The 15,341-nt window shown below is 40.8% G+C and overlaps 1 protein-coding gene across 1 annotated transcript in view; it reads right to left on the bottom strand.

Annotated features, from left to right (window-relative positions):
- SLC30A5 (solute carrier family 30 member 5) overlaps positions 1-7,996 on the bottom strand; it is a 35,398-nt gene extending 27,402 nt beyond the window's left edge. Inside the window, exon 1 of the mRNA XM_043584437.1 lies at positions 7,596-7,996. Coding sequence (XP_043440372.1) covers positions 7,596-7,678 — 83 coding nt within the window. The 5' untranslated portion in view covers positions 7,679-7,996. The remainder of the gene's footprint in view (positions 1-7,595) is intronic.
- Positions 7,997-15,341: the final 7,345 nt, after the last annotated feature.

Raw genomic sequence — 15,341 nt, 5'->3', positions numbered from 1 at the left:
TACATTGTAACCGTGTAATATTGAACCGTGAATGCTGTAATAATGAACATTATAAAACATACACAAATTAGAAATAAAAAAGAAATAAAAAGTTGAGAAGTTTAATATTTTTTCCTTCACCCTAATAGGAGATATTGTGTAAGTAATACTCAGGAGACCACTTTTTAAGTTTACATCAAACAGGTGTTAGTACATTAAAAAGTAGGTGTAAGGGATGTCCAAGGCCAGCACACTGGCAGAGGTGAGAAGTCTCTACCAATGGGAGAAAACATTCAAAAAGCAAACAGAATTTTAAAAGAAACCTAAGTCACTCAGAGTTAAAATAATCTGACATCAATGGGAATATCAATGTATATAGGACAGTATAAAACTTGATGAATGTGAATAATCAAGTGCCATGGCAGTGAATTAACATGAAAGAGCTAAACCACACTAAACAAACAGTAATCTGATTAAGAAGGCATGAAAATATAGATTTTAGGAAGATTTTTTATTTATTAAAATAAATTTTAGTCCTTGAAAGAATGAATCTCAGCATCTTCACCAGCCAAGATGGCTCATTTTCTGTTTTAGTCCAGATAGTATCATACTAAATTTAAAAAAAGAAAAAAAGATTTGAAGCAAAGTGGTTTTTCTTATCATGAACATAATCTGGGGGGCCTTTTATAGTGCAAACTGGGGATTTTAACTATGTGAAAATTAATCTCCCAAAAGCTAATAAAAATGTTATTGTCAAATCTTGTAAGTCACATCCTAAAGCATTCTAAAGAAGTTCCCATTTAACCCATTTGTTGATCAGCATAAACTTTCTTAAAATTTCTGTTTGAAAGATCAATCAGGGGGCGATGGGTAGCTTAGTTGGTTCAGCGTCTGACTTCTGCTCAGGTCACGATCTCACAGTTTGTGAGTTTGAGCCCCACATAAGACTCTGTGCTGACAGCTCACAGCCTGGAGCCTACTTCAGATTCTGTGTCCCCTCTCTCTGATCCGCCCCCACTCATGCTGTGTTTCTGTCTCTCTCAAAAATAAACATTAAAAAAAAAAGATAAATCAGATTTTCTGGGATAATAAAAAATGTCCTATAACTTAATTATGATGGAAGTTACATAAGTTTACACATTTGTGAAAAATGCAAACTTACACCTTTAAAATAAAGTGATTTATCTATCTATTTATTTATTTATTTATTTATGAGAGAGAGAAAGAGAGAGAGAGAGAGAGAGAGAGAGAAAGAGCGAGAGCATGAGAGAGCACATGCACACAAGCAGGGGAGAGGGACAGGAGAAAGAAAGAGAAAGAGAGAAAGAAAGAGAGAGAGAGAGAGAGAGGCATGAAGGGAGGGAAAATCTTACTCAGGCTCCACTCGGAGTGTGGAGCCCCAGGTGGGGCTCGACCCCACGACCTTGGGATCATGACCTGAGCCGAAATCAAGAGTCGGAAGCTCATCTGACTGAGACACCCAGGCACCCCAAGTGTATTTTGTTTTTGGACTGTCTGTAGACTGGCTAAAAACACACAGTACAACAAAAGAAATCTACCAAATGTCTAGCAATTGTACAAGTATGAAAGTAAATGTACATTGTGCTAGAAAAAACTGAACACTAACACCTTAGAAATTCTCTAGTTCAATTCCTCTCCTGTCACAGATTGGGAAATTAAAGCCCACAAAGTTAGCTAGGGTCAAGCCCCTGTCCCTTAAGTATGCTCGCTTTATTTATTTATTTATTTATTTAATTTTTTAAAAATTTATTTTGAATGAGAGAGCGCACAAGTGAGGGAGGGGCAGAGAGAGAGGGAGAAAGAGAATTCTAAGCAGGCTCAATGATATCAGCTGAGAGACTGACAGGGGGCTCAATCCCATGAACCATGAGATCATGACCTGAGCCGAAATCAACAGTCTGTTACTTAACTGACTGAGCCACCCAGGTACCCCTTTATTTTTTAAGTAGGCTCCATGCCCAACGTGAGGCTTGAACTCACAATCCGGAGATCAACAGTCACATGCTCTACTGACTGAGCTGGCCAGGTGCCCAAGTATGCTCTTTTTAATAAGTCACACACAAAATCAAAGTTCATCCAAAGGCTTTGAGGGTTCCCATCTCAATTACACATTACACATTCATAATAATTTATTACACATTGTAATTATTACACATTTATAGTGGCTCACACAAACAGTAAAATCATCTTTAAATTATACATTTGTAGTGGCCTACACGAATAGTAAAGTCACCTTTATTAAAAATTTTTTTTAAAATTATTTTTTACAGAGAGAAAGACAGAGTGTTAGTGGGGGAGGGGCAGAGAGAGAGGGAGACAGAATCCAAGCAGGCTCCAGGCTCTGAGCCGTCAGCATAGAGCCCTACAAAAGGCTCGAACCCATGGACTGCAAGATCATGACCTGAGTCCAAGTCAGACGCTTAACCAACTGAGCCACCCAGGAGCCCCAAAATCATCTTTAAATATGAAAGACAAAATGCACATTAAAACCTAGGATTAATTTATATTTTGGCCCATTTAAGCTGGAGAAAAAAGTCATATAGACTCTAGTACAGTGAACATATTAACTATATGAATGCTAAGTAAATATTCTGGTCAGGGTAGCAATTCAAAATTAACCAACGAAAATAAAAGTTGGGCTAGAAATCCACTGTTTATTAGTTCAAAACCCAGGGACCGTCATTATATGTGGTCAGCAAATGTTCGCCAAATGAAAGAATGCGAACTCTACAACTACACTTATGCGTTACAGTACCATCTCATACAGTAACATATAGAGTGCAAAAACAGAGTACCTTAGGTGGTAGTCCAAGCTTGTGGCAATCTGAACTATCAGCAACCCAGGCATGGACTCAGAATGAAAGAAAAGAATGAAATCAAGTAGAGAGGGACACTAGAAACCTCAAAGGCTTTACTCCTTAAGCTCTTAATTAGGTGTAATAATAAGGCAGTAGGATAGAAGCAAGGACACAAAGAACAACAATGTCAAGATAGGGAGAGGAAAAACAAAGACCAGGAAAACCAGACAGACATACATTAAAAATCACCAGTGTGGGAATTCTCAATGTCAGCAAAGAGCCTTGTACATTCTCCATGGGGCTAGTTAGCCATTCTTCAAATTTTGTTTGCACACGTACTATATGCCAGATGCCATATGTGGCCAATGAGATCTAAGGGAAGACTGACAGGGTGGCTTCAAGTATAGCCTTCCCTCTTCCTGATAAAAGGGCAAGATCCAGCTGGATATGCTTCTGTCTTCTTTCTGCCTTCAAGGGAGGAGCTTTATCTAAAAAATGTTATCAGAATGTTAACATTATCTAAAAAGTGTTATCCATCTTCTAACAAGCCTGAATATGAAAGCTGATACACTTAGGATGGCAGAAAGCAGAGGCAAAGAATCTGGGTCCTAGATGGTATCACTGAGGTTCTGAACAAATACCTGCAATCACTGGTTTCTTTTATGTGAGAAGAATATATCCCTATTTGTTTAAAGCTCTTAGTTTGGTTAGTTACAACTAAATATATTTCTAGGTGCTATCTGTGACTCTTAATAGAGACAATGCTCTCAAGGAGTCTGAGGCCTAAGAAAGTGAGGCAAGCAAACAAGTATTTATGCGACCCAAATAAGTAATGGGACTTTTAAAATAGATGAAGAAGCAATTAACTCTAACTTTGGAAGCAAAGGTCTGTCTTCAGAGTTTGAGATGTGTAACTATGTATTAAAGACTAAGTAGGAATTACAATGGAAGAAAAGGGAAAGGGTATTTCAAAGCAGACAGCAGCATTTGGAAAATACTAATACTAGGATTAAGCCTTTGAATAAATGTATTTAAGCTCAATTAACCAGATCATAATGACCAGAAGTTACTAAGGAAAAGGTAAGTTATCTTTAATAAAATTGTTCTGCCAAGATGGGGCAATAGGAGAAATTATTTCTAAGTTATTTTTATTATTTTTCTAAATGTTTTTATTTTTTAGAGCGAGCGAGAGAGAGAGAGAGAGAGAGAGAAAGTGTGAGTGGGGGAAGGGCAGAGACAGAGGAGGAAAGAGGACCCTAATGCAGGAATTACTTTTATAATCTCTGTATTTTATAAATTAAAAAAGGAATAAAGAAAATTAGTGTCATCATAATAGAGGGGCACCTGGGTAGGTTCAAACTCATAAACTCATAAACCGTGAGATCATGACGTGAGCCAAAGCTCAACCGACTGAGCCACCCAGAAGCCTCTAAGTTACTTTTGTTTAAAGTATTAATAAAACTTTAAAATAAATAAGTTTGGTACTTCAAACACAAGATTTAGTCAGAAGGAACATTAATTTAAGTAAAATAGTTCTTGATAACTTACTACTATTATGATTTTTTATTTTTTTATCTTATATTTTTTAATGTTTATGTATTTTTGAGAGAGAGAGCATGCGAGCAGGAGAGGGGCAGAACTCACAGACTGCTAGATCATGACCTGAGCCTAAGTTGTACTGGTAACCAACTGAGTCACCCAGGTGCCCCATATTATAATCTTTTTTAAAAAAATTAATTTTTTTGAGGGGGGGAGAGGCAAAAGGGGAGGGGCGGTAAGGAGAGAACCTTAAGCAGGTTCAAGCACAGGGCTTGATCTCACAACAGAGAGAGAGATAATGACCTGAGACAAAATCAAGAGTCAGATGCTTAACCAACTGAGCTACCCAGGTACCCCTCTATTATGATGACACTAATTTTCTTTATTCCCTTTTTAATTTTTAAACTACAGAGACTATAAAGTAATTCCTGAGAAGCTGCTTGTTATTAAAATTTTAGGTAAAATGGTTCCTAACTTCCTCCTCATAGGTGACCAACTGGTCATCCTTCCAAGCCTTTTCCTTTGCACTTCCACGTAGACACATGCATATATTATATATTGACATATTTACAATTGTACACATATTTTGATATTGCTATATGACTTTCTAACATGTTGAAGATTTTTGCTACTATTATTAAACTAGGAAAATTATTTTAACATTTAGTTAAAAGTTGGACTCTCTGATTTTGAGAGAGAGCATTTCTTTGAGATAGAGAGAGAGAAAGAGAGAACACATGTGCAAGCACGGGGGAGGAGCAGAGAGAGGAGAGAGCAGGCTCTGCACTGTCAGCACAGAGTGCGATGCGGGGCTCGAACCCATGAACCGTAAGATCATGACCTGAACAGAAATCAAGACTTGGATGCTCAACTGACTAAGCCACCTGGCTGCCCTGGACTCGGATTTTTAAAGTCTCAATGAAATTTTCCTGCTGGCCTACAGATGAAACACCAGCTAAGGTGAAATAACCTTATACTAATAAGTAGGTATCTGTAGTTCATATTGTGTAGGGAAACACTGAAACAGCTTTATTTACTAAGGAAAGATGTGGGGGTGAGGAGAGGGAGGCTCTTCAACAAGGGCAGTGGTCTTTGAGCTACTTTCTGGGCAACTCTGGGAGACATACTTGACCTACTCAAGTTATAAATCATGATTTGCCATTAACTAGTTCCATGAAACATATCACTGGTCTTTTATATATAGGATTACAAAAATCTCTGGTTCTCTAAACTGGAATTACTGAAATTTGGGTTTGGGTCTAAATGTGCTTCTTGGGCTTTGCCCAGCGCAGCAGCTCATGGTTCTCCAGTAAACAAAAAACAAAATCAGTGCATGTAAGGCATGGGGTTTAGGATAACTGATTCCTAGTTCAGTTATTCTTTCTGTTAACTTCTGACAATAAACTTTTTTCTATATATCAGTTTCTTGATCTGTGAAACAAGGATACTATTATGTAGTCTGTAGCACTGTATTAAGGATTAAATTAGATGCTATACTCAAAGCACATCGGACACAGGTGTCCAACAATGTTGACCGTCACCCTGTTTCCTGCAAAGAGTACTTACAGAAGCCGAAAAGAAGGATTTTAAACAATTGTTTTAAATTGTGAATTTGGGCATAAAAATACACACAAGTAAAGGATTTGTGAACTAGTTTCTGCTGCAGATTATAACTAGTATTGGATTATTAGTCTAGACAAAGGAAAATGCTTGCAACTGGGAATCTATTAAAAATGCAATCACTCCTGAGTTGAATTTTTCTGATTAACTACAAGAGCAGTTCTGCTAAGCAAAAGACTGTTTACTACATCTACTTAACATAGTAATCTCCTGAATAAATAATAGCTTGAAACTATTTAATAAAAATAATTTCTAGTTTACAGAAAAGTGGCAAGAATCATATACCCTTTACCTGGATTCCCTCATTGTTAATTGTCCCATTCGCATTATCTCTCTCTCTTTAAATACATGCGTTTTTTTCCTCAACCACTTAAGAATAAGTTACTTACAACACATTTTTACCCCTAAATTTGGATTTCCTAAGAACATGGACATTTTCTTATAAAATCAGGAAAGTTTTCAACTTCAGAAAATTTAACATTTTTATGCTACTTCATCACCCATGGTCTAATTTTGTCAACAGACCTATTACTGTTCTTTACAGCAATTTTTTCCCTCTACTACGAAAATCCAGACCAGAATAGCCTATTGCATTTCCCTGTCATGGTTCGGTCAATAATATGTGATGCTGTTATTTACAAGAGATTAGAAAATTAAACTTATACTACAAAAATGCAATTGATTAAAGTTCTGTTCCAGCATTTTATGTGTTCTTTCCTTTTCAGTAAAAAAAGGTGTGTTAGCAACGCTATTTCTACAGTTCCAAAGGATTTATCAAAACAATCTTTAAATTTCAAAAGGAGTAAGGAAAAAACAGAACCTCATTAAAAATGAAGACACTAAATACCAATTCCAACAAAACCGTTGGGCTGAATTCTATGCATCTTTGACACTACTTCAGAACTTAAGACAAATCAAGAAGGAGACACTCGCAAGTGGTTACTGTACTTACCTCTGGAGGTTAGTGGGAACATGGGGGGGGGGCTGGTAAGGTGGTATTTCCGCTTTTCATTCTAGAAATTTTTGTAGTGTTTGAGGTGGGTTTTTTTTTTTTTGTATTTACCATGAGCACACATTTCTCATTTAATAATAAAAAAATAAAATCAGAAAGATAAAGAAAACTAGATGCCGGGCTGCATTTTTGATGTACGGGGTTAACCTGAATATCGAAGTTCATCCGTTTGTACTTTGGTTTCTTCGCCTGAAGATGGTGACACCTTCCCTAACTTACGCAGGGAGACGCCAGAAAGGTTAAGTAGTCACTAAACTACTGTTGCAGGGAGAAAGAGCCAACAGAAATGTTTGTCACGGACCAGAGAAACGTCTCCCGTGGGCCGGCTGGCAGAGCGAAGGTTAACGGTCTGCCTTGAACAGACCAGAAACTCCAGCAGAACGGCCCTGGGTTTTAGAGCGTTCATTCTGCAGCGGGCAACAGGGGAGCCAATGAAAGTCACAGGTACCCGAGGCAGAGGGAGAGGACGGACGGCTCCCCGCGCGCGCGAGCTGAGCTGAGGGCGCACCGGGCTGTCAATGGGACAGGAGGGACGCCGGTGCCCGCACGCCCGGGGGGCAGCTGCCGTCCGGGTCCGCGAGTGGGAGAGCCGCTCCGGAGGCGCGAGCCGGGTGGGTCACACCTACCGAGCGCTGGGCACGTCCACCGGCCCGAGGCCACCGCCGCCGCTGGGGCTGGCTAGCACGTCCCCGCCGTATTTCTCCTCCATCCCGGGGCTCAGGAGCCGCCGCCGCTGCCCCCGCCGCGGGGTTTCCTCATGTCTCGCCGCTGCCGCGGAACAGCGGGCGCAGGCGCGTCACTCCCCCATGATAGCGGCCCCCTCGGGTCCCCACAGGCCAGGCCGCCGCCGCCGCCGCCGTCCCCGGCTCCTGCTCACTAGCACACGCGCGTCGGGACTAGGCCGCGGGCAGTTCCGGCGGCGCCGGGCTCCCCCGAGGCGCACCGGAGCGGACGTAGCCAGGCCACGTCATCGGGCCCAGCAGCCCTCACTCCCGGGGGAGTGCCCAGCCCTGCGCCTGCGCATAACAGAACACTCGCTTTCTCTTGCCCTTCCTTAGGCACCGCCTACACGGGTGACGGGATCGGATCGTTTCTCGGGATCAGCTCCTCGTATTGACGCTGCCATCGCGCTTACCTGTCCCTGCAGCGCCACCTCTGTTCCGTCAGGAATACAGCCGATTCTTGTAGCACCGCGGAAGAAGGCATAGAAAATGGACAATGTGTGATCAAATACAATACAGTATCTTTTAAAATTTGGCTGCTAGACTATGCTACTTAATCCTGGTACATCAGTAAATATTGGGTAGGGAGGACCAGGCCTTATTAGGGTTTTTTTTTTTTTTTTTTTCTGTTGCTAAAAATTTAGGAACGTGAGCTCTTGTGTCTGTCAGTTTCAATTGTAACTCTGCCACTTAATAATTGGTCACTTGGCCTTTCTGTACCTCAATTTTCTTATCTGTAAAATAGGGATAGAAATATGTATGTCATAGGGTTGTTGGGAAGATTATATGTTATGTGAAAATGTCTAGCACATTTTGAAAGGTACACAGTAATCAGTGAATGTTAACTGTTATTATTACTCATAGGGGAATTTGTGGACTGGGTTGGGAGATGGAATGGAGTTTGGAGCGGTTTACAATACTGTACTTAATTTGAATATACATAAAAAGTCTTAATAACCTATAAAAGATTGAGAAATCACTGTCTGTGCCTGCTCTGGCTTCATAATCTATTGTGGAAATATTTAGCAGTTTGCGAGCAAGGCCTGGTTCACCACAGTATGGTTAAAGGCACAAATGCTAAGGTTTCCCAAATAAGGTGTGATATGATTATACCTAGAAAAGACTCACTGCTAGACAGAACTTGACTTGAAACTTGGATAAGATTTTAGATATGGGAGGAAAGCACTGTGGGATGACACATCCCATGTATAGAACACACAAGAATGGATGACTTAAAAAATTTTTTTTTCAATGTTTATTTTTGAGAGCGATTGCACACACAGTGCCAGCAGGAGAAGGACAGAGAGAGGGAGATATAGAATCTGAAGCAGGCTCCAGGATCAGAGCTGTCAGCACAGAGCCCCATGCGGGCCTTGAACTCAAGAACCGCAAGATCATCACCTGAGCTGAGGTTGGACAGTTAACCTACTGCACCACCTCGCCGCCCCGTGGAATGCATGACCTTAAAAGCTAAAGTGACTCCAGGGGTGCCTGGGTGGTCCAGTTGGTTAAGCATCTGACTTTGGTTTAGGTCATGATCTCATGGTTCTTGAGTTGAGCCCTGCATTGGGCTTCTGCTGTCAGCATAGAGCCCAAATCAGATCCTTTGTCTCCCTCTTTCTCTGCCCCTCCTGCAGATACGTGCTCTCTCTCTCAAAAATAACTAATAAACACTAAAAAAAAAAAAAAAAAAAATCATTAAAAAAAAAAAAGCTAAAGTGACTCCAAGTGACTTTTCTGTAGCAATTTTTGTAGAATTTTTATTTTCCAATTAGAGTGGTAGTGTTAACAAGTAACTTGTTTTTCTAGAGCAAGTTCCATTCTTTTGGAGCTCAGAAAACGAGGTAACATGACACGTGTGAGCTTGAATTCACTTGATATTTCTGATTTGGTTAGAATTATGGCACTTTTCTTTTAGGCCGATATAAGGACATTTCCTACAACTGTGGAAGTTGTAGTGGAAGGACAAGTGCCTCTATGCTATTTCCCTTTGGTCACTTCTCAATCCATTTCAACCTGGCTTCTCCATCCATCAGTACCCTGAAATAGCTCTCTCATGGATATTTTTGAGCCATATATTACCTCACCCCTCTAAAGCTGTCGACATAGATGAACTCTTTTCTTGAAACATTCCTTTTTGTTGATTTTGTGAACTCCACAATGGTTGTCTCAAAGGAAGCTCAAGTTCTTTACGTTTCAAAGCCAGTGCGTGATCTTTCCCATAAACCTGATTCTCTTCTAATGTTTTCTACCTCATTGAATGGCATCATTTATTTAGCTTAGCAAACCAACAACTTAGCTATCATCTTGAACACCTCCCCTTCCTTGTGATCTATATTGAATCCATCACCAATTCATGTCATTTTTTACCTTCTCAATATTTCTTGAATCAATCTAAATTTTTCCATTTCTATTACCACCATCAAGTCTAGGCTACCATTAACTTTTGTTTCAGCCACATTAGTAACCCATTCCAATTTTTTTTAAGTAAAAAAAAATATTTATTTTTGAGAGACAGAGCGAGCAAGAGAGGGGCAGAGAGAGAGGGAGACACAGAAATCCGAATCCAAGGCAGGCTCCAGGCTCTGAACTGTCAGTGCAGAGCCTGACGACTTGGGACTCAAGCTCACCTGAGCTGAAGGCCAAAGCTTAACCAACTGAGCCACCCAGACGCCACAGTAACCCCTTACTCATTTTGCAAGTTCAGTCTTTTACGTTATCCAATCTGTTTTCCACATTTTGTCATAGTATGGTAATATTTTCCTAATGCAAATCTTATAATGAACTGCCGACCCCACTGCATTTCACCCTGCAGTCTTTCAGTGGCTTTCTGTTACTCTTAAAAAAAATTTTTTTAATGTCTGTTTATTTTTGAGAGAGGAGAGAGAGAGAGCACAGGAGGGGCAGAGAGAGAGGGGAGAGGGTCCAAAGCAGGCTATGTGCAGACAGCAGAGAGCCTGATGCAGGGCTTGAATTCATGAACTGTGAGATCATGATCTGAGCTGCAGTCAGATGCTTAACCAACTGAGCCACCCAGGCGCTCTTTCCATTACTCTTAAGGGCCTCCATTACAAACTTGAATCAATCAGGAATTCACACTGATACCTCCAATTACAATCCAACTGTAGATGTTTCATTCTAGACTTTCCCCTTGTATTTCTACCTCTCTTCCCTGAGAATGAGAAACATGGCTCCCGTTATCCTCAATATACTGCCTTATTTTCTCAGTCTTCTTGTGTGTAACCAATCTCATGATCATGTAGGTCATCTCCTCTTTGGCACAGCCAACTCATGCTAGCCTGGGAGGGCTGAGACTTCTCCCTCCCAGCTTTTATTTTTTAATCTACATTTGACTCATTTGCACACAGGGACAAATATGGAGCTGAAACATTTTCTTTCACTTTCACTTTCCATCATCTGGAAGGAGCAAGAAAGGGAACTAAATTTTTGGAGTGGCTCTTCTAAGAACCAGGTAATCTCTTATTTAATTTTTCTTTATTAATATTTTTAAAGTTTATTTATTTATTTATTTTTGAGAGAGGGAGAGAGAGAGAGAGAGAGAGAGAGAGAGAGAGAGAGAGCGAGCCAGCATGGGCAGGGGGAGGAGCAGAGAGAGAGAGAGAGAGATAGAGAGAGAGTGCCAGCATGGGCAGGGGGAGGAGCAGAGAGAGAGAGAGAGAGAGAGAGAGAGAGAGAGTGCCAGCATGGGCAGGGGGAGGAGCAGAGAGAGAGAGAGAGAGAGAGAGAGAGAGAGAATCCCAAGCAGGCTCTACACTGTCAGTGCAGACCCCAATGTGGGGCTCAAACTCACAAACTATGAGATCATGACCTGAGCAGAAAACAAGAATCAGAGGCTTAACCGACTGAGCTGCCCAGATGCCCCTCATTTAGTTTTGAGATCCTTTCAAGGTTGGCATTATTTTATGCTGCAGAGTTAAACCCAAAAAGGGTTAAGTAAATTGTCAGTTATTATATAACTAGTAAGGCAAGACTACCCCCTAGAATGGCAAAGTGCCCTTCAGTGTCAGCTGTTTTACTCCTTTCTTCCTGATCGCATGAGTGACAACTGATTCCAATGTAGTAAGAGAACCAGATGGGGAGTGCCTGTTTCATAAACCACTGGTGGGAATCTTGATTAAAGAATATGGTGGACGTTGTCATAAGGGGCAACTTAGCACCAGCTTCCTTCCTTCCAATGAATTTTGTTGAGTGCTTACCATATTCTAGGTCCACTTTCAGGTACTTGTTGCATTTCCCAGAAGCAAACTCTGAGGTAAGAATTTGAATAAAAGTGACTTACTAGTAAATATTCCCAGGAAAAGCTGGAGAGTGGGGAGGAGAACAGGAAAGAAAGACAAGTAAGGATGTGATATCAGGAAAAGTCCCACTGGGGAGCTTGGATACCGTGAAGATCACACCTCAGAGGGTCCTGATGGCGGTGAGCTGTCTTAGTGCATCTGGGCTGCTATAACAAAAGTACCATAAACTGGGTGGTTTATAAACCACACACATTTATTTCTCCTAGGTTTGGAGGCTGAGAAATCCCAGATCAAGATGCTGGCAGTGGCAGTGTTAGTATCTAGTGAAGATCCACTTCCTGGTGTCACCTTTTTGCTGTGTCCTCACATGGTGGGAGAGGTGAGCTAGCTCTCTGTGTGTTTTTTATGTATTTGTTTGTTTTAATGTTTATTTTTTTATTTTTGAGAGAGAGTGTGAGTGGGGGAGGTGCAGAGAGACGGGGGGACAGAGGATCTGATATGGGCTCCATACTGACAGCAGGGAGCCCAGTGTGGGGCTTGAACCCATGAACCATGAGATATGACCTGAGCCAAAGTTGGATGCTCAACTGACAGCCACCCAGGTGTCCCATCTATGTGTTTTTTTTTTTAAATAAAGGCACTAATCTGAATCATGAGGGCAGAGCATAATAACCTAATAACCTCCCTAAGACCCAACTCTTAATATCATCACCTTGGGGGTTAGCATTTCAACATAGGAATCTTGGGGGAATACAAACATTCAGACCATAATGCAAGGGAATTGGGATATTTGGGGAGTTCTCTGACAATGAGAGGATGGTACTGGTTGTTAGGAGTGCTCCTTGCATGTGTAATAATGGGAAAGGGATCCAAGGGCATATAGGCAAAGGCCTTACTGACAGTATCCACTATAAGATTACACATATTTTGGTCATTTTCCAGGTGCTGTGTTCTACCGTCCCAATGTTGAAACCAGAAAACTCATAGCCTAGACTTCCTTGAAGCAAGGGTTCTGGTATATGACCTGGGTCTCATCAGTCAGACATATTCAAGTGTGACTTAAGTTCAGCTGAGAAAGCAGCAAGTGGGGACACTTTTTTTCTTCTCTGGAGGAGGCATTTAGTACTTTGAAAGCATCAATGGCAGAACTTCTGGTGTCCATTCCTAGGGGTCACTGGTGCCAAGCGGCAGTGACCGTGGTGTTGTTGGCCGAGTGACCCCCTGGTGTGGTTGGACCTTGCTTCTGGTTGCCCAGTGGCAAAGCCTGGCTCTCTGGTCCTACAAAGGTTCCATGAATTACCCAATATCCCTTGATACATTCCTGCATGAACTAGTCAGACTGGAGGTGGTGGTTTGCAATTAAGAACACTGAATGGTACGGCTGATATGGTACCAAACCCTGACTAACAATAAGCTGCACATAGATTTTGTTAAGTGCTTTTTACTTTAGACCAAGAAACAGTACCATGCTTCTAAAAATCAACTCCTAATATGTTGCACCTTAGTGGAGAAAGCTTCCCCAAACCCACACAAGGACTTTATCTGATGCCAAACATATTTTTATCCTCTATTTGATATCAGAAAAGGAAAGTAAGACAATGTTCAGTAATTCCATATCTGTCCTGACCAGGGTAGGAAGCAGGTTGGGGTTGGAATTCTCAGAAGTATTGATATCGATATTCTCAGAGATAACGGGCTCCACACTACCATTGCAAAGCTATACAGGGAAGTAGTGTGTTGTTTTAAGGATTTGAGTTCTTAGCAGTTAGGGACTCTGTGTAATGTTTTTAGCAGACATTAAATGTGGGCAGTTAAAAATGAAAAACACTATCTACAGGAGTGACGAGGAGGATGCAAATGAGGAGATGGAGAGATATAGTTCATATTTGCACATTTTCAACTAGAAGATCAGAATTTTATTGTGAATCTTGAAGTTTCATTCAAGAATTCATTCACTAATTATGCCCCATGTGTTTCAGGAATTTATCCTTCCATTTATCCATTCATCCACCCAGCTGTCAAAAAGGAAATATTTAATGAAGGCCTACTATGTGCCAGTACCACTTATATTCCAAAGTGGAGGAAAACACAGTATTATCTTTCTTCTCAAACTGATGAGAAACTCAGCTGATAGCAACACACTTTGGGGGAAAACAAACTGAAAAGAATCTTGCCGAAAGACAATTCTGTATAGGCCTTTTGTGTTTCTGCGTGTCTTTTCAGCAAAGGCATTGACAGCCTTTGTTAGAGACTATGTTTTCAAGGATGTTTGTATAGCAAACAGCCTTGGAAGGTAGAGGTAATAACTCCTTTTGGGGCAGAGGGAAGATTTATTGCTGATCAGGATAAAAAAGATAAAGGCTCACTCTAAGACAAGGGTTGGGGAGGTTGGCTAGCAGACTCTTTAAAAAGGACTGGAATTTCTTAAACTTTCAGTTGCATGCTTAGCACCTACTTAGGGTGTGAGGCATCACCCTCATGGGATTTGAAGGTGCGGGAGGCAAGGCGAAGTGATGCAAACGTGAGGTTCATGTTACCTGTGTGGTTAACAAAGTCCTTTGTCTCTGATCCAGGAGTCTTGGTCAGACTTCTGCTGGCTTCAGGAAACTGTGGCAGGCTAATTGTGAGTTTGCAAGCACAGTAACATCTTAGTCCCTTCGTGGTTCTTGCCACATCTTTCCCCCACCAAAATTTTACTTATCATTTAATTAGAAAAATTCGTAGTACACTATCATGAGGGGTGTGGGTTTTCAGGGGTCTTGAGGTATTCAGACTGGAAAGAGAGAAGTAAAGATGTTGGTATTTATAGATGACATGATCTTACATGCAGAAAATATGAGGAACCCACTAAAAAATTGGTAGAAATTATCAAGTTGAGCAAGGCTACAGGATGCAAGATCAATAAACAAAAATAAATTTCATTTCTATGCATTTTTAAAAAGTTTATTGATTTTGAGAGAGAGAGAGAGAGAGAGAGAGAGAGAAAGAGAGAATGAGTTGAGGAGGGGCAGAGAATGAAGGAGAGAGAGAATCCCAAGCAAGCTCTACACTGTCAGTGCACAGTCCAACACAGTGCTCCATATCAAGAACAGTGAGATCCTGACCAGAAAAGAAATCAAGAGTTAGACACTTAACTGACTGAGCCACCCATGTGCCCATTTCTAAATGTTTGTAATGAACAATCTAAAAATGAAATTAGGAAAACAATTCAACAATTCCATTTATAATAGCATCAAAAGAATAAAATACTTAGGAATCAATTTAACCAAAGGAGGTATAAAATATATATTTTGAAAACTGTGAATCATGTTGAAAACAATTAAAGAAAACCTAAGTTGGGATGCCTGGGTATCTCAGTGGGTTAAGCAGCCAACTCTTTCTGTTTTTTTTT

This window comes from Prionailurus bengalensis, chromosome A1, assembly GCF_016509475.1.
Source record: "Prionailurus bengalensis isolate Pbe53 chromosome A1, Fcat_Pben_1.1_paternal_pri, whole genome shotgun sequence".
NCBI classification, from domain to species: Eukaryota; Metazoa; Chordata; class Mammalia; order Carnivora; family Felidae; genus Prionailurus; species Prionailurus bengalensis.
Note: the sequence above shows the minus strand (reverse complement) of the source record. Positions and strands in the feature narration are given on the sequence as shown.